At 50.5% G+C, this 19,360-nt stretch overlaps 1 protein-coding gene across 1 annotated transcript in view; it reads right to left on the bottom strand.

The window, feature by feature from the left end:
- The window catches only part of CACNA1I (calcium voltage-gated channel subunit alpha1 I), a 115,090-nt gene extending 96,503 nt beyond the window's left edge, over positions 1-18,587 (bottom strand). Inside the window, exon 1 of the mRNA XM_036760824.1 lies at positions 18,491-18,587. Coding sequence (XP_036616719.1) covers positions 18,491-18,587 — 97 coding nt within the window. The remainder of the gene's footprint in view (positions 1-18,490) is intronic.
- Between the last annotated feature and the right edge of the window lie 773 nt (positions 18,588-19,360).

The following is a 19,360-nucleotide window of genomic DNA, read 5'->3' as shown; positions in this document are numbered from 1 at the left end:
TGTCTCTGTCCTTCTGTCTCTGACTCTGTCTCTTTTCCTCCATAGACTCTCTCACTCTCTCTCTCTCTCTCTCTCTCTCTCTCTCTCTCTCCCCCTGCCCCCCCCCCACAGAGTAGTTATGTGTTCCACATACACCCCCGCCATGAGCTGACCATGTGGTCAAACTATTTTGATGGATGGGAGAAAAAGGTCAGTGAAGCATTTTTAAAACTACTCCAAAAAAATTAAAATAAAAAAAAAATTACTCCAAGGTGGGGGGTGGGGCAGGAATAAGCTTTCAGAGGGAGGGGGGGTGAGATGAGTCCAGCATAGAGACCTGGCTTGATCAGGCCCAAAAGGAAGCTACAAGAATTCTAAAATATGGATGATGGGGGGGGGGGCTCACAAAGTTTTGTCTGCACACCCTAACCTACCCCACTCCTCCTGGTCAGTCTCCTCCTAGCTCAGGCAGGGGAGGTGTGGGGCAAGGCCAGCAGGGAGGGAGAGAGGATCATCCAGACAGCCCCTTTCCCACATGTCCACCCCCAACATCTCCAAACTAGAGTGCGAGCTTCCTTCTACCCCATGCAAAGGGTAGGCAGGGCCCAGGTGGAAACCCCAGCTCCATCAGGTTAGTTCTTCTGAGCACCAATCTAGCATGTCACCCTCCCAAAACTAGTACATTGTTCCCAATGCTTACAGAGTAAGGATTACAATAGCTTGAATTTCCATAGCCCTGTTAGTCTGCAAAGCACATTTGATCACCACAACAACACTGAGGGCTAGTATCATCCCTATGTTACAGATGAGGAAACTGAGGCAAAGAGAGGTTAGGTGACTTGCCCAGGGCCACGCGGCTAGTAGGCATCTGAGAACACATTCTGCTTAGGTCTTATTGACTCCAAGTCCAGCACCCTGGACAGGGCAGACTGAACTGGCTCCACAATCTGTTCCCATCCTTCCTTTCTCCCTCCCCTTCCTTCCCAAACACCCTGTGCTCTATCTAGCCCAGGGGACTAGGGGCCTGTGAACTTCTGGCTGTTTTAATGCTTTAAAAACAGTAATTCAATATATTTAGTTTCTTTTGTAATTTAATATATTTTATTTTATGCATTTAAAAATATTCTGAGAATGAGTGCCAAACCAGACCGCCAGAGGGGTCCCTGGCACAAAATGAATCCTTGCTCTAGCCAATGTGGGCTCTAATAATCTCCCCACTCCATGCCGTTGCTCTGGCAGTTCCCCAATCAGACATGCCCTCCTCCACCCCCACCCCAGCTAAAGTCCAGCTCAAAGGTCATCTCCTCCAGTGGCCCTTCTCGGAGTCCACTAGGCACAAGGTCTTTCCTTCCTCCAGAGCTTTGTTCTGCCCTCCTCTGGTATCCCCATTCATCACAACATTCTGCTTTTTATCTAGGGAGTTTGCGCTGCTATTCATCTTATTAGATTAGACTCTAAGCTGTCTGAGGGCAGGTACCAGGGACCCACTGAATCTAAATCCCAGAATCTCAGAGGTTGATGCAAGCTCAGAGATCGTGAAATAAACATGCTCTTTTATAACATCTCTGATGGCTTAAGGACTGCAGATGATGGGGAACCCAGTTCTGTTTTTAGTTAGCTCCTCCTCACACCTGTCACAGGGATAGTCCAAAAACACAGACCTGCCCCTGTCACTCTCCTGCTCAGGAACCACTAAGGACTCCCTACTTCTTTTAGGTTGAAATTTTGGCTCCACCATGTGTTTTCTGCCAATCTTTCCCTTCTGCTTTCAAATACATTCTTTATTCCAAGTTGGCTGGCTAGACATTCCCCATACAAACATCTCATCTTCCACCTCTGGGTCTTTATATTGCTGTTGCTGTTGGCAACAGATACTGAAGTGATTTGCCACATCCTTTTCTCTAGCTCATTTTACAGATGAGGAAACTGAGGCAAACAGGGTAGAATGACTTGCTCAGCGTCACACAGGTAGGAAGTGTCTGAGGCCAGATTTGAACTGATGAAGGAGACTCCAGACCCAGTTCTCATCAGCACTCCCATATCACCTGACAGAGCCTGAATAAATGCTTGGCGAATCAGAACCTCACTTGCTCCTCTTACATTCTTCCCCATGATCCAAGCTCTGCCCAAGATCCCACTTCCACAGGACAGCCCTTTCAAATTCTCAAAGAGAGCTAGTATGTTTAGTTTCTGGTTAAGAATCCCCACTGCCACCTGAGGCACGGCCTCCCGTCTTCCTGCTCTCCTGCTCCCAAGCCTCGGCACTCACTGCAGGGAGGCCAGCAGCCATCCAGAACCAGACCAGCTCCCCCACATCCCTGAGCTGCACGCTTTGCATGTTGGAAGTGTTTAGTGAACATTTCTGGAACTGAGTCAGCTGAGCCCTGGGCATGGGGAGGCCTCGAGGGCTGCTGTGAGCAGCTGTACTGAAATACAGATACCAGGTGTTACAGCACTCCCATGACCCACCAGTGTGGTAGCCCTATAAGCTAAATGTTAGCACCATCCAAACACAAATTCCAGTTATCGTCACCCCAATGGATCGGGGTATGTGGGTGGTAATGGAATGGATTTGGCCTTTCTAGAGAAGCTGAACTGCCCACCTGGGATGGCTCCTGCCTGGGTGGCCCTGCTGGTGGAGGGACCAAAAGGGGAGAGAAGCTGGCTATTCTTGAGTGGCTCCATCACCTTAGGAGACTGTGCTGTTCTCTTTCTAGACAGTCCCGTCATCCTAGATTAGAGGCTCAGTCAGTGTGCCTGCCAGCCTCCCCCTGGGGGAAGAGCCTACAGGGCGAGGTGGGGAGGGGAGAGGCTGGAGGAGCCGGGGCCAAGTCACCGAATCTTGCTCAGTCTCCTTTCCCTTATCAGTAAAATGAAGGTGTTTTCAATGTTCTTCAGAGTCCCTTCCATCCCAAGATCCTGATCTAGGAGAGTAGAATGAGCAGGAAGCCAAGATGGGGAAGGGTGAAAAGGTGCCACAGACAGATCTGCCCTGCCCAGTTCAGTAAACCACAGGATGCTACAGAAATTGGAGTTATTTGTGTGTGTAGACTTATGGGATTTTGAATTAAAAGGGACTTTGAAGACTCTGCAGACATCTTGTTTTATAGCTCAGGAAACTGAATCTGAGAGCTAGTAAGGGACTTGCCCAAGGCTAAGCAGCTAAACAACAAAGGCAGGGTCAATGGACTGCAGATTTAGAACTGAAGGAGACCTCACAGGCCGTTGAGGCCACCCCTCCACATGTTGCAAATGAGAAAACTGGAGCACACAATCATAGGATTCGAATCCAGGACCCCGGACTCCAAAGCCAGCATTCTCCTCACTGGACCATGTCATTTCTAGGAAATGAGGCTGTTAGACGCAGTGATCACAGGGTCCTTCCAGCTGGAAATCCCAGCATCCCGCTGTTTTTTCCACCCCATCCCTTCCCTCCCATCCTCCTCCTTGGCTCTCCACGGTGGAGAGAATGCTGCAAATTCCAGTGACAGCCTTGGGGGTCAGGATAGAAGGACTCCCTGAGGTTGGTGGGACCATTTTGAAGGGGAAGCAAGAAAACCTAAAGGGGTTGGGGTGAGCAGAAAAGGGGAAAACAGCCAGCTTCCTTCCTCTTCTGCCCTCCTCTGGTGCCAAGTTAATCAGGGCCACAGCAGGGCACACCAGGGGGAGGGCAGAGAGAGAAAGAACATATGGTCTGTGGCTGCCCAGGTCAGAGCAACTGGCACTGAGCCCTGGCTAGCACTCCCTGGGCCAGGATGAGGGCAGAGATAACAACGGGAGCTCAGCAGCTCCTGACAATAGGGTGGCCTCAACAAGAGAGGAGATCCACAGGCACAAAGGCCGGTTCTGGGTAGACCCCAAGCTCCAGCCTAGTCACTGCCTTAGATTCAGATCTCACTTCTGATACTTTTTACCTGTGTGACCTTAGACAAGTCACCTCTCCACTTCCTGGTCTTCTCATCTAATATGAGGGGGTCACACTAGACCAGAAGTCAGAGGTGCAGCAGATAGAGTGTTGGCCTTGGAGTCTGGAAGATCTACATTCGAATCCTGCCTAGGATTCTGGAGCCAAGTCACGGAACCTTCTTCAGTCTCCATTTCCTTACCAATAAAATGAAGGCATTTTCAATGCCTTTTAAAGTCCTTTCCATCTCTAGATCCTGATCTAAGCCTCTAAGCCTCTTCCGCTGTACGTGGAAGGAAGGAAATAAGCATTTGTTAAGCCCCTACTATGTGCCAGGCACTATGCTAAGCACTTCACAAATATCTCACGTGGTGCTCACGACAATCCTGAAAGGCAGGTGCTATTATTCATTCCCATTTTACAGATGGGCAGACAGAGGTTAAGTGACTTGCCCAAGGTCACATAGCCAGTAAGTGTCTGAGGTGAGATTTGAACTCAGGTCTTCCTGACTCCAGGCCCAGTGCTCTATCTAGAATTACAATCTATATCCAATCAATATTCCTCCTTACTTTCAAGGCCTGACCCAAGGGTGAACATTGTTTTAATTTACATTCTCCCAGATGCCTTCCCAAACCCTTCTCTCCGTTAATTATTTCTCTGTAATACGTTTGTTTGCACCATGCCTCCCCCACTAGACTGTAAGCAGGGCAGGGATCAACTTTTGCCTCTTTTTGTATCCCCAGTACTTAGCACAGTGCCTGGCACATAGTAGGCATTTAATAAACGTTTACTGAATGAACGGATTTCATTAGTGTTTTGAGGTGTGCCAGACATTCGCCCCATAACAACCCTGGATGTTATACATGTTAACGAGGGTATTAGGGAGGAGGAATCTCATTCTCTTTTTTACAGATGAGGAAGTTAAGGTTGAGAGAGGAAGTAACCAATAAGTAAGAGCCAAGATTTTAACTTAGGACTCCCAACTCTTAGTCTTGTTCTCCTATCACTTTGCCTGGCTACCTCGGGCCCTCCCCTCCCCCACTTCCCGTGCCCCTCTGCTCTGGGAGTGCTCCTTCCACCTGCCTGGACCTTCCTTTGGACATCCCAGCTCCCTCTTGTCCTGGCAGAGTTCTCAGTGTCTTCCACTCCCATGCAAGAAAGCCCGTCCTCCAATGGGTGCTTCATGGTGGTGTGGAGGTTTCTCTGCCTTCTCAAAAGGCACACTCAAATAGCCCAAGTTCTGGGAAGTCTGAAATGGCCAGCATGAGAGACTGTATGTGTTTGTGCTGTCCAAGGGCCAGACTCTGGCAACAGGAAGCACTGAATGGCCATCCGTGGAGACAGTGTGAACACCTCAGTCTAGTCAGACTGGATCAGCAGAGGACCTCCCTCACCCCACCCACACACACACTGCCAAAAAAAAAAAGAGGAAGGGTCCAGAAAGACCACCCTCAAAGGGGTCTGTCCAGCCTTTTCTTCAGAGGAGTCCCAGAAGAATTGGAAGCTGAAGGCATCTCCCTTCATTCCTCTAGATTGTAAACTCCTGGAGAGCTGGAGAGTGGCCCGCCCACCCCTATATTCCCAGGGCCCAGCCCCTATCACTGGTGCTTAATGGGGTCTCCTGATCATAGATTTGGAGTAGAAATGATGGGATGAGACCTGGACCCTAAAGGAAAAGACCATGTCTCCAGAAGCAAGTCAGTCCCTGAACTTTCCCATACACTTTCAGCAGCCGGGATCACCGGCTACTCACCTAAAGCATCCAGACCACTCCAGCCCACCTGAATTACTTAATTACCTTACTCAATGCTCTTTAATTCTATCTAGAGCTTTTCACTGACCCTCTTCTCCCTTTTTTGTATAACCCCAATTAAGGTGCAGACTTACTAGGAATCTCGCCATCTCCTGTTGGTGTGACAATAAACCTCACTACTCTGCCTGAAAGTAGGCTTGGGTGCTTGAATTCTTTCCAGGCAGACTCACCCTATGTCCTTACATTTCGCGGTTCCCAACAACTCCAAACCACATCAGAAGGGGCCTTAGAAGGTGAGATCAACTCCCATGTCTTCTACAGGAGGAAGGGAAGTGACTTGGCCCAAAGTCACACAGCAGTAAGAGTAAGTAGGATCAGAACCCAGGAGCTCTGGTCCCAAATTCAGGGCTCTTTCCACAGTACCATGCATCTCCTGGCAAATGGTTAGTGCACTTCACTGACCTTTGACCCAGTCCAGCCCCAGTCCCCTATCTAGTGTGCAATTACCCCAACTTTCAGGAAGTTTTTTTATGTCTGTCTGAGCTCTCTCACTCACACACACACATCAAAGTTGTCAGATTGCCACAGCTGGTGGGGAGAAGGGGGGGAAGTAGGGAGAAGGAGGGAGAGAAAGGAGAGAGGAAGAAGGAAGACGAGGAGGAAGGTAGGAAGAAGGAGAGAGAGAGGGAATGATGAACAGGCAGAAAGAGAGAATAAGAGAGAGAGAGAGAGAGAGAGAGAGAGAGAGAGAAGAGAAAGTGAGAGGAAGGGAAGAAGGATAGAGGGAGGGAGAGAAAAAGAGGGGAAAGGAGAAAGAGGGAGGTGGAGAAAAGAGAGAGAGAAGGGGATGGGAAGGGGAGGAGTCACAAAACATGGGCTGAATTGCCCTTCCTCCTAGCTGTGTGGTCTTGGACCGGTCTTAACATCTCTGGGCTTCAGTTATCTCACTGAAGGGGGTAATAACCTCAGCCCTAGTTCCTAATGATGCCAAATGCAACTGGAGAATTCTGAAGGGCCCCTGGAGATCACCTTGCCCCCACTCCACCCCCAGCCCTGCAGGGCACCCTCTACAGGGCTCCTGAACGATGGTTGGCCAGCCGGGGCTCATATACCTCCAAGTGACAGAGAGCTCACTAGGTCTTCCAGAGGCAGCCTGTTCTATTGTTAGACAGCTCAGCTCTGCTGGAGAACTCCAATCTGCCTTCCTGTAACTCCCACCCACTGGTCCTGTTTCTGGAGACACACACAAATCTATTTCCTCTTCCTCATGACAATCCTTCAGATTTCTGAAGGCAGGGATGAGGTCCCCACAAAAACATTTCTTTTTGAGGTTAAATAAACATCTCCAGTTCCACCCACCATCCCCCAAAGGGGAAGCAAATAATCTCTATGTTCCCTTCATTTCCCAGGGTCTATGACCCCAGGGCAGCTTTCAGACCCTAGAGCTGAAAGTGACTGTACAGGTCATTGAATCCTAACCCCTCATTTTATGTAAAAGGAAAGTGAGACCCAGAAGGGTGAAGTGACTCTCCCAAGGTCATACAGCTAATATGTAACAGCCAGAATTTGAACCCAGCTCCTCTGTATCCAGATGCAGAACTCCTGTCATGGAACCATTCTGCCCTCACTACTCACTTGGTCCTCAATAGGATGAACTTGTTTGTTGATGGATATGAAATGACCTTGAAACATATAAAATTTGGTATAAATGTCTGGATTTGGATCATCTGAGGCAGTGTGGGGTCACAGAGAGAATGATGAACTTGGGGCCACAGGACCTGAACTCAAGCCCTGGTTTCATCCCTTACTATCTGTGTGACCTTGGGAGAGTCACTTCACCTTTCTGGGACTCATCTGCCTCTCTGTAGAGTGAGAGTTAGACTACATGACCTATAAGTTCCTTCCCAATTGTTGATCAGTAATTTCATGATTGTTATCAGGAGCTCACTAGTCCCTCCAACTACTGGGACCTCCCAACCGTATCCCATCCCATCCCAACCACAAACCTGGGGTGTTCATGGCAGAATAATCTGTTACAGTTTTGTCCCCTGATTCTAGTTACTGAGGTGATATTCCCCCAAAGTTACTGAGTTAGGGGAGGCCACCCTGAGCCCCCCAGGCTCATCCCTGTTCCAGACTACCTCGTTCTCCTTGCTAACGTTCCCCCATCTCCCTGCTGTCCACCATACCAGAAACGTCCGCGTCTCCATTTGTAGGGTCCAAAAAGGGGCAGGAGGCAACAGTGTTGCTCTCCGTGGGTGTTAAAGGCAGGTCCTCCGGCTCCAAACCCAATACTCTATGCACGACACAACTCCCCCGCACCCCCCACCTCTCTCCCTACTTCCTGCAGCTGTTCTTTCTCTGTCTCTGTCCTTGGTGCTGAACCAGATGCTGGGTCCAGATGTTCTCCCTCGACACTCCCTTCCCTCCTCGCCAATGCTGAATCTCTTCCAGTAAGATGAAGCCCCAGCGCCATGGGTTCCACTCCATTTCAGCTCTATTCCTTCCCCCTTCCCTCCCCCTCCCTTTTCTTCCTCTTGGCTGCTGTCCCATTTAGAAAAGCCCTTCTGGGGGTGATTGAGCCATTCTCACTCATTAGGAAGGGCAGCTACACTAATAGGGTGGGCCTGGGGGTGGGAGAGAAGATCCAAAGGCACTGTGGGAAGAAGACACCAGCAACCCCTCAGCCATCCCTCCCCTGCTGCTTACTGCTCAGCCTCTGGCTTCATCTCCTCTCCCACCCTCTTCCCAACTACAGATTCTCAAAATCATAAACCCACATGGAAGGGCCATCTAGTCTAGTGTAGGCTTGCACAGGAATCCCATCCTCAACATCCCTGACATGTGGCTACCTACCTTCCGCTTGAACACCTCCAGTGACAGAGAGCTCATTACCTCTAGAGGCAACCCATTCCACTGTGTGGTAGCTTGAATAACTAGTAACTGCTTCCTTGTGTCCATCTGAAATTTGCCTCTCTGAAACTTCTACCTGGTGTTCCTAGTTCTGCCCTTTGGTCAGAGGTTAATCCCTCCTCCATATAACAGGCCTCTCAATATATGGGTACAGGTATAATGTGCCCCCTGAGTCTTCCTGTCCCTTCATAGGGCCCCTGATCTCAGAGCTCTGGGTCTATGCTTCCCCATCTGTGAACCAAAGGATTTGGACTAAGGTTTCTTTTAGCTCTAAATCTGTGATTCCCACGATCTCACATCATGACACCTTTGAGCCTGTAAATATCTTTCCTAAAATGTATCTCCCAGAACCGAACACCATCCTCCAGTTGGGGACTGACCAGAGCAGAGGACAATGAGATCATTCCTTCGTTCTGTTCTGATTGAATGACCTTCTGAAAGCAAGCTTAGCCTTGGCTACAGAGGAAGGTGGAATAACTGGCTCTGAGCCTGGGTTCGAGCCACTCCCTTCCCCCTCTGAGAAAAGCATAAAGGGATCATGACCCCTGAAAGACCACTGCACCAAACACGGCCCCAGGCTCCCTGAGCCAATGATCCCAAACTCCTCCCATAGACCTCCGACATAACAATAGGAGTTACAGATAAGGAAACTGATGCCAGAAATAGTTGAGCGATTTGCCCAAGAACACAGAGCCATTTGGTAGCAGAAAGGGTATAGAATCCAAGTCTTTTGCCTGGAAGATTGATGCTATATATTTAAAAGTATGTATATAGAAGACCATGAAGAAGTGAGTAAGGGACAGGAAGGGAGAAGGGGGAGTTTTGTGGGGCTATTTAGGGGGCAGAGGTGACTGTCTTCAGAGGTAAGAGGGGGAATGTTGGGAAGGAAGGAGTTAGAATCTTTTCTTCTCAGAGCCTCTGAAGGGCCATTGCTGGTTGGAGCAGAAGGAAACTAAGGGTCAGCCTTGAACCCCTTCTCCTGCAAGAATTATGATAGGTAATGAAATATGGAGGGGCAGCCAGGTGGCGCAGTGAGTACAGCACCGGCCCTGGAGTCAGGAGGACCTGAGTTCAAATCTGGATTCGGACACTTGACACATTTACTAGCTGTGTGACCTTGGGCAAGTCACTTAATTGCCTTGCCTCCCCTCCTCCAAAAAAAAAAAGAAATATAGTGGAAAGGGGGCTGGATTCAATACAGAAATTCTGGGCTCAGACCCTGGCTCTCCCTCTTACAAGCTGAGTCCCTTCTCCTTCCTGGGCACCAGCTCCTATGCCCAGAGAATGAGGAATGGACCAGAGGATGTCTAAAGCCTGACATCCTGGGAGTCTGGGAGTCGATGAATCTTAACAAACTGGTATAAATAAGCAAAATCCAGAGAAAGTGTGAAGGACTAGCCATGCCAAACTGTGGAAGAGATCCCAGAGCTCCAGCTGGCAACGTGGTGTTTTCTCACACTGGGAGAGTTAGGGCTGCAGAGCAGGGGAGGAGGAGGAAAGCCAGGTGAGCTCAGGAGGGATCACAGAGATGCAGCATGGCATTATTGGTCTAAACCGCTGGTCAGAGGCAGAAGCAAGGATGGGCTGAGTCCAGGAAGCTCTGCCCCCCTTCCTCTCTACCAACCACTCCTCACTCCTTCTTTACTTAAGATCTGCCAACTTATGAAGATTAGAAGGAGGCTGGGGCTCTGGAACCCCAAACAGCTATTTGGTTGTGACACTGCCAGTATTGATGTGGTTTGTGGAGGTGGTCAGGGATCTGAGGATACCCAGAAGGCTCCTGGGGGCCCTCTGGTGGGACCATAACTGCACTGAAATATTTAGGAAGATTTCCCCCCTTGGAGATACCTCGGCCCTGGATGGCATTCTCCTCCCAACCCCCTGCCCAACCAATTACTAATAAGGTAGTGATGAGATCCAGGAAGATCTTCCACATGCTGTTCCTGTGAATGCCCTCCTTCCCTCCCCTCTTAGCCTGATGAATTCTGCCCTTTGTCGAAGCCCAACTCCAGCACCTTCCCTTCCCTCCTTGGCTCTCCCCCCATCCTGCTCTGTACCTTTCTACTTTACATGGCTCTTGGTTTTGCATCCCTCTGAGGCACCTACCACATAATATTTAGGTATCACAGTTATCTGTTGGATGTGTCTTATTCCCTCTAGTAGATGGGAAGCTCCAGGAGGGTAGGAACTGTGTCTCATATAAACTTTTCATCTCCTTTAGTATGTGCTCTGGACACAGTCTAGCTATAAGAAATGTTCTTTGTTGGTTTGTAGGAGCATAAATCTAGCCCAGCCCCTCTAAGTGAGGGCCAAAGAGGTCACTTGCTTGCCCAGGGTCACCTGGAGAGTATTTGAGGTGAGATTTGAACTCCCAAGCACTGTCTCTACCATGACCCCTGAACAACTTGGGTTTTGTCCTATCTACTATTGCCCAGGAATTTCCAGGGTATCTGTGGCACTCAGCACCATTGGTCTGTTGCCAGTCTAGAACCTTCTTACATTGATTCAGAAGAGGGCAGGGAGAAGGCCCTGCACTGGATCTACCTGCCGCCATCTTGAGAGATGAGCTGTCCGTCAGCACCAGGCTGATCATCAGCAGCACAGCAGCCAACTAAAGCCTTCTCTGGATGGCCTGATGCTGAGGGGATAGCTCTGAAGGGGAAAGGGGGCAGGAACGGAAGGACAGCATGGTGCTATTCAGAGCACTGAGGCTGGAGCTGGGGAACTGGGAGTTCAAATTCCATGTCAGACTCTGAGTCTCAGTTTCCTAATCTCTAACACGAACAGAGAGGACAATTGGTCTAGGTGCCCTCTTCCTCTACCTCTCACCCTATGGCCCTAGGAGCCTAAATTCTGATTTGGAAGCCTATCCTCATAATAGGAAGTCCCACTGGTTGGGGGCTTCAAGGATTACCCCCTTCCCTGTGGGGATTGTGGGGATCACTAGAGGTAATGGGTGGGGATCCTGGGTCATCTTTAAAGTGCTTTGCAAATTACCAGCCCCTGTTGTTCCTCATTTGTGTCCTTTTCTAAAGCCCCAGAGAAGAGAGCAGGGAAGAGAGAAGAGGGAAGGAGGAAGGAGAAGAGAAGGCAAGAAGAGAGGGAGAAAGGGAGAGGGGGAGGAGAAAAACTTGCTCAAGGGTAACCCGGCCTACTCTCCCTAAGCCTGCTGGGACTCTGGGGATGCTGGCCCAAATAAACAGCAGGAGGGCCAGAGTCTGCACTGCAGAATTTCTTTAATGATTTGGTCTTTCTTTCAGGATGGGGACTGAGGCCTTGAATAATTGCCGTTTGTAGCTGCTGGGGACCTTTGGGACCATCTAGTCCAAATCCCTCATTTTACAGTGAAGGAAACCAAGGCCCACACAATTACCCAAGTTCACAGCAAGTTAGCAGAGGTGCCAGGATTAGAACCGAGTAGCCAAGTAGCCAGAGGCCCTGGATTCAGATCCTACTCAGTCTCTGGGAGGCACTCTGGGCCTCAGTTTTCTTTGCTGTAAAGTGAGGGGTTCAGGCTAGATAACCTAAGAGGCCCCTTCCAGCTCCCAGCCCTTCTGCCACACCCTAGTTCCTGGGACAATATTTTAGGAGGAGAGCATGAGGCACGATCCTCCCTAGTTCACCACCTGCTAGCCAGGGAGTCCAAGGCACTAGACGTCTGGTCCCCAGGTCAGAGGACAGATATTTCTAGGGAGCTATGGGTGGTCTCTACTGGAAATCTGACTCTATTGACCTAGACAGAAAAAAAAAGATATTCTGAGAAGTTCTAGCTTGATGAATCTCAGCGAAGAACTGTCTAACTCTCTAGGCCCAGGGCCCATTGAAGACTAACTTCTTATGATGAAAGACAGTGTGATACAGTGGAGAGACCTCTGGAAAGGGAGTCAAAGGACCTGGGTTCAAATCCAGACTTTACCATTTATTAGAGGCATGACCTTAGGCAAGTGACTTAACCTTTTGATCTCAGTTTCCTCATCTAAAAAATGAGGGGGCAGGCTGGACTAGATGACCCCTCAGGTCAGCTATAAATCTTTGTCTCTCCAACCCCAATGCTTACCACACAACCTGGCACACAGTAGGTGCTTAATCAATGCAGGTCAGCTATAAATCTTTATTATCTCCAACCCCACTGCTTCACATAGAACCTGGCACACAGTAGGTGCTTAAGCAATGCAGGTCAGCTATAAATCTTTGTATCTCCAACCCCACAGTTTCACATAGAACCTGATACACAGTAGGTGCTTAAGCAATGCAGGTCAGCTATAAATCTTTGTGTGTCCTACTCAGTGTTTAAGACACAAGCTGGTACACCATAGGTGCCTAATCAAGGCTTGTTGGTTGGTTGATTGATTGGATTTCTGTGTCGAGTTTCTAAGAGGAAGAGAGAAGTAAGGAGGGAGGGTCTCTCTAGGCTGAAGGTTATCCTTTCCAAGAAGACACTCAGACTCTGGAAATTAGATCACTGCCTGGTAAATACTGCTTTGAAGAACATCCCTGACAGTCTTCTTTCCAGTGTATATTTAGCTTTTTAATAGTGTCCTTCTTTCTCCAAGGGTCAAGCGATAATACCGAGGTGTTTGCTTCCTGCTCCCCACTGATTTCTGGGATCGACTCTAAGGTAGAATAGTAAATCGTGAGCAGAAATCGACGGTGAAAAGGGCTGGCTGCCTAGCGTAGTGGGGAAGAACGTGGGGGGAGGGAGAGCAGAGAAGGCCACTGGAGGTCTGTCGGCAGAGCTGGCTGTCGCCCTGCTGAGGAGGCAAAGAAGAGCCCCCCCCCCCGCCCCCCGTTCAGGCATGAGGCAGGGCCCTTCCGACTTTTCTCTTTCTGGGGCCACCAGAGTATTTGAAGTCAGTTTCATTTATCTGGCAATTACCCACCACATCCACCCCAGTACAAGAATTCTGGGTCAGGCATGCAGCAAATGAACATGCGGCATCTCCGTAAAGCATGCTCACGAAAGGGGGAGCACGGCATCAAAGCCAGCAGGCAGCTGGGGGTCCCAAGGCCCGGTTCCTGCTGCTGGCTTTGATGCTCACAAGCGTGAAGACTGTGGGCAGTTTGATCTGCAGAAGTGATGACTCAGAGTGCCTGGGTTCAAATTCTGCCTCCACAGCCTTTGGCAAAGCATTTCATCTCCTTCACTTTCAAGTGAGGTCGGGCTGGATGACCCCCGGGTTCCCTTCTACTCGGGTATTCTGGGAACTGATCCAAGAGGAAACGTCACTCCCCAGGGGCCTGGGAATGACTTGGACTTGCTAAAATGGATGCCGAAAGTCAAAAGGACCCGGGTTGTCCCAGCCCTGTGACCCTGGAAAGGTCACTCTCCTTCCCTGAGTCTCAGTCTTCTTACCTGTGAAATGGAGATAATCACACAAGTATCACCTTCCTCCCAAGGCCAGGAGAAGGAAAGCATAAAGTGTTAGAGAAAGGTACATTGTTCTATCATTCCTCTCCAAAGCCCCCTTTGAGGAATAACGGGGTGAGCAGAGCCTGGGGACAGAGCACACTATAGGCAGAAGGGGTTTGAGACCCAGAAAACTTGAGCTTGGTCCTGAATTTATCACATATTTGCTACAGGAGATTGGGCAAGTCACATGCCCTCCTAGGCCTCAGTTTCCCCATTTTTAAAATGAGAGTGTTGGACTTTATGATTTTGAGATTCCTCCCAGCTTTAATATCATCTTTTCTCAGGCTCCTCTCAGCTCTGACATTCCTGTTCCAAGACTCCTCCCAACTCTGACATCCCCTGTTCTAAGGCCCCTCCCAGCTCTGACATTCTCTGTTCTAAGGCTCCTCTCAGCTCTGACATCCCCTGTTCTCAGGCCCCTGCCTGCTCTGACATTCTCTGTCCTAAGGCCCCTCCCAGCTCTGACATTCCCTGTTCTAAGGCTCCTCCCAGCCCTGATACTCCCTGTTCTAAGGCTCCTCCCAGCTCTGACATCCCCGGTTCTAAGACCCCTCCCAGTTTTGTCATTCTCTGTTCTAAGGCTCCTCTCAGCTCTGACATCCCCTGTTCTCAGGCCCCTGCCTGCTCTGACATTCTCTGTCCTAAGGCTCCTCCCAGCTCTGACATTCCCTGTTCTAAGGCCCCTCCCAGCTCTGATATCCCCTGTTCTCAGGCCCCTGCCTGCTCTGACATTCTCTGTCCTAAGGCCCCTCCCAGGTCTGACAGTCCCTGTCCTAAGGCCCCTCCCAGGTCTGACATCCCCTGTTCTCAGGCCCCTGCCTGCTCTGACATTCTCTGTCCTAAGGCCCCTCCCAGGTCTGACATTCCCTGTCCTAAGGCTCCTCCCAGCTCTGACATCCCCTGTTCTAAGACCCCTCCCAGTTTTGACATTCTCTGTTCTAAGGCGCCTCTCAGCTCTGACATCCCCTGTTCTCAGGCCCCTGCCTGCTCTGACATTCTCTGTCCTAAGGCTCCTCCCAGCTCTGACATTCCCTGTTCTAAGGCTCCTCCCAGCTCTGACATTCCCTGTCCTAAGGCTCCTCCCAGCTCTGACATTCCCTGTTCTAAGGCTCCTCCCAGCCCTGATACTCCCTCTTCTAAGGCTCCTCCCAGCTCTGACATCCCCTGTTCTAAGACCCCTCCCAGTTTTGACATTCTCTGTTCTAAGGCTCCTCTCAGCTCTGACATCCCCTGTTCTCAGGCCCCTCCCAGCTCTGACATTCCCTGTTCTAAGGCTCCTCCCAGCTCTGACATTCTCTGACCTAAGGCTCCTCCCAGCTCTGACATTCCCTGTTCTAAGGCCCCTCCCAGCTCTGACATTCCCTGTTCTAAAGCTCCTCCCAGCTCTGACATTGTATAGCCTAATATTTTATGTTCTTGCGTCCCTCCAAGCCTGGACCACCTGATGAAATGGGAGGCTGAGAGGCCCTTTCCCCGTAGTCCCTTGGGTTGCCCTCCGGCCTCCCCCAGGGCTTTTGGAGTAGGAGCCATTCTAGGGAGAAGGAGTTCAGGAAGAACAGGCTGGGAGAGAGAGACAGAGTATTCTGCCTCCAGCCTCTTGCAACAAATGTCCTAGTTTCTTATTAAAGAGCCCCAAAGTGCCTTTCATACTTAAATGGCTGGATTAACAGCCAGAGGGATTACCGGCAGCCACCAGGGCCCAGGATCCTGGAGCTCAGAGGGACCAGAACAATTATCACGTCCAATACCCTCAGTGACAGAGGAGGAAACGGAGGCCAGAGGAAGGGAAGTGACTTGGCCAAGGTCACATGGGGAAAGTCAGAACCCAGCGCTCCATAGCAGAGATGAAATGGAAGTCTTCACCAGAACACGCATGCTGTACTGACTGTAGTCAGAAGGTCTGGGTTTAAATCCTGCCTCCAACACAACTCCTGTGACCTTGGATGAGTCACTTCCCCTCCTAGGCTGCCTCAGTTTCCCCCTCTGCCACAGGCCTATGGAATTCATCCTCACTTCTGCAAGGGTTGAGGGAGAGTGTAGCCTGGGGGAGGGACGCAGCTGAGACCATCTGGGGTAGTCACATGCCAGAGCCTGGCCAGGGCCACAGTCACAGCTGAGAAGAAGCCATTCACCCCATTCTTGGGACAGCTCAGCCTGGGCTCCTCTGACTAAACCACCTGCCTCCAGTATGATGAGCATTCTTGCGCTTCTGTTGCACCCCCGGGCTATCAGGGAGCCACAAAGGATGGAAGGAAGAAGCCTCTCTCCCCCAAAAGGTAACAGTGTGGGGCTCTGCAGGGGCGAGGGTGTGGGGGTTGGCATCCGAACGTGTCTGTATCTATGTCTCTGCCACCCTCAGTGCTGCCAGCTGAATCTGTCTTCGTATGTCTGGGAGTGGATATCCCGTCCCATTCCATTTCTGTAACACCTTCAGGCCTGTTTTCCCCATAACAACCCTTTGAGGTAGAGAGTACAAAGGTTGTTCTGTTCGCATTTAATGGATGGAGAAACTGAGGCTCAGAGAGGTGAGGCGATAGCCTGACGGTGCAGGATGGAGCATCTGGCCCCATGTCTCTGGCCTCAGACCCAGGGCTCTTGCTGCTGTGTCTGGATTTTTGTGCTCTCTGTGTGTCCATGCATCCTGAAGGGCCCGCCCTGCTCCGTCCACACTCAGCACTCCCTCCAAGTGTCTGTGTGGCTAGGAGTGTCTGCGTCTGTGTATGGTTTCCAGTCCCTGCCCCAACCCTGGGCCCTCTCAAACCACCCCCCAATCCTGTGGCCCTCCACTCTCAGGGTCCCCAGAGTGCCTTTGGCTTCTCCTTGGAAGCCTGACTCATCTGCCAGCCGCCTTCTCAGGCCAGGAATCCGGGGGAGAGGCTCCAAGTCCAAGGGACACGGGTCCCTGTGTCACACCCCCTCAGCACCAACAGGAGGAACGAGGCCTTGGTAAACAGGCATAGGTGAGGCCTGTTAGTCACGCCTTCAACCTAAGAAGGCGAAGGAGGGGGATGAAAGCCTCAGACACAGAATCTGAACCCAGGTCCTCTGAGTCCACAGTGAGTGACCATTTCATGGTGCCACCCTGCCTCATTCAACAGGGTTGAGGACAGGAAGCATCAGAAGAGAAATCTGAAGCTGGTCTTTTGACTCCAAAGCCTTTCCTAGGAATAAATCCTCATTCCTAAAAATCACTGCCCTCTCCAAGATGGGTCACCTCCCGGCATCCTGGAGGGCTGCTCTTCATTCGCTGGCCTGAACAGTGCAGGAGCTTCCTAATGCAGAGGTCTGATCCTAAAAACAATGGCTCCCAATTGCCTCTAGGGTCAAATACTGGCCTGGCATTCGAGGCTCTCCTCAGCCTGTCTCCCATCTCCTTTCACAACCACAACATCTCCTCTGTATACTCCATACTCCAACCAAAGTGGACTACTCACCCCCAACAGATATTGTCCTTCCCCTTCCTACCTTTTCAAATGCCTAGAACACACTGAGTTCAAATCTATCTCAGACACTTACTAGCTGTGTCACCCTAGGCAAGTCACTTTACCCTGTTTGCCTCAGTTTCCTCCTCTGTAAGATGAGTTGGTGAAGGAAATGGCAGTATCTCTGCCAAGACAAAGCCCCAGTGGGGTCACAAAGAGTCAGACATGACTACTTAGACTATGCAACAACAGAATACATCTCTCATCTTTCTCATCCTTCAAGGGCCATCTCAAGGGCCGCCTCCACCACAAAGCCTTTCTTCATTCTCCAAGCTGATGTCTAGACTTTCTGCCTAGACTGCCCCCTTGTCCATCACACACTGCTTTTTTCCACAGGATTTATCATAAGCCCTTGTGACCCAGGGTGGTCGAGTCACATGGACCTCAATTCTCCATCCGTATAATAAGGGAAGAGCAGGAGGAAAGTGGATGAAGTGATCTCAAAGTGTCACCTGTCCCTGAGAATGGGTGGCTCTTCCCAGCTGAGCCCTGGCCTGCCTTCCCTCCTCATCACCTCCATGAAGGCTAGCTCTGAATTTCAGGCATTAAGGAGGAGGGATGGGGTGGAATGTCTTGTGCTCCGGCAAGAAGAGTGGGATGCCCCCATCCCCAGTCCAGGTTCCCCCTTCATAGATAAACTTTTGTCCCTTAGCCAGAGCCTCAGTTTCTGCTTCCGTAAAACTGGAGATTTCTATCTCTTCCAGCTTGAAATCTTAACATTATCCTATGTTATAGTTGCCACTCTTAACATTGCCCTACACGCATAGGTGGCGCCTTTAAAAAGTTTATTTCTCCTGAAGTCTTTTGGGGTTGGTCCCTTCCGGCCCTGACGTTCAATGACCAGTAGTCTCCAGAGGCCATTCATCCAAGTGACGAGTGACCCAGCCCAGCGGCAGTGCCAGCAGCACTAAGCAGGCTGGTGAGCTCCCTGTCTGTACACGGCACAGAACGTGAGTTTACTATACCCCGGTTGGGAATGGCTAATTCCTGTCAGTCGTTCCTTCGAAGAGCCGAGTCAGGGAAAGGGAGTCAGACTGGGAATGACTTACTGGGCACTCGATTGATGGCTTTGAGGGGCCTCAGGACTCGGACCGTGCGGATGGCCGACAGGTTGATGTTCTGAAGGTCCAGAGAATATTCCACCATCCTGCAGGGAAAGATGGAGAGAGAGTAAGGGCAGAGAGCAAGGGTGGTGGGTGGGGCTGGCCCCTGGAAAGGGGCCTCAGATATCACCTAGGCCAGTCCAGCCACAACCCTGCTAAAGATAAAGACATGAAAGCCTGGGGGTGGAAGGTCACACAAATAGCTCAGCCAGGACCAAACCCAGGTCTCCTGACTGTCCTCATGGCTAGCACTTACACCCATCCTCACAACATCCCTGGAAGGGAAGGGTTGCTATTATGGTCATCTTATAGGTGAAGAGACTGAGGCAGCTGCCAATTAAGTAATTTGCCTCAGGATCACAATAATTTGTGGAAGGCTAGTATTGAATTCAGGTTTTCCTGACTCCAGGTCCAGTGTTTACCCACCAGGCCTAGCTGCCCACTACAGTCTGCTACATTGTGTATAGTATGGAGGCAGAATGTACAGTGCTTAGAGGGCTGGCCTTCAAGTCTGTAAGACCTAGTTCAAGTCTTGACACGTCATAGATATGTAGTTTAACCTCTCAGGGTCCCAGGTGACTAACTCTAAAAGGTAAATTACAGATAGGTATGAACCTGCGTTGGGAGAAGGCATTTCCATACAGGGAGTTCCTTATACTGGTGAAATCCCAGGTTTGCAACCCCACCCCCAAAGCATAAGGAACTGCTCAGGCATAGGAAGGAATACAAAAGAGAGGATGTAGAGCCTTGCGCCAGAACCTTACAGTCTAATGGTGGGGTGGGGAGGTTGGGGAGGGTGGGGTGGGGGGGCTGGGG

The sequence above is a fragment of the Trichosurus vulpecula genome, chromosome 5, assembly GCF_011100635.1.
Source record: "Trichosurus vulpecula isolate mTriVul1 chromosome 5, mTriVul1.pri, whole genome shotgun sequence".
In the NCBI taxonomy this organism is placed as follows: Eukaryota; Metazoa; Chordata; class Mammalia; order Diprotodontia; family Phalangeridae; genus Trichosurus; species Trichosurus vulpecula.
This window is presented reverse-complemented; position numbering and strand designations above follow the sequence as displayed.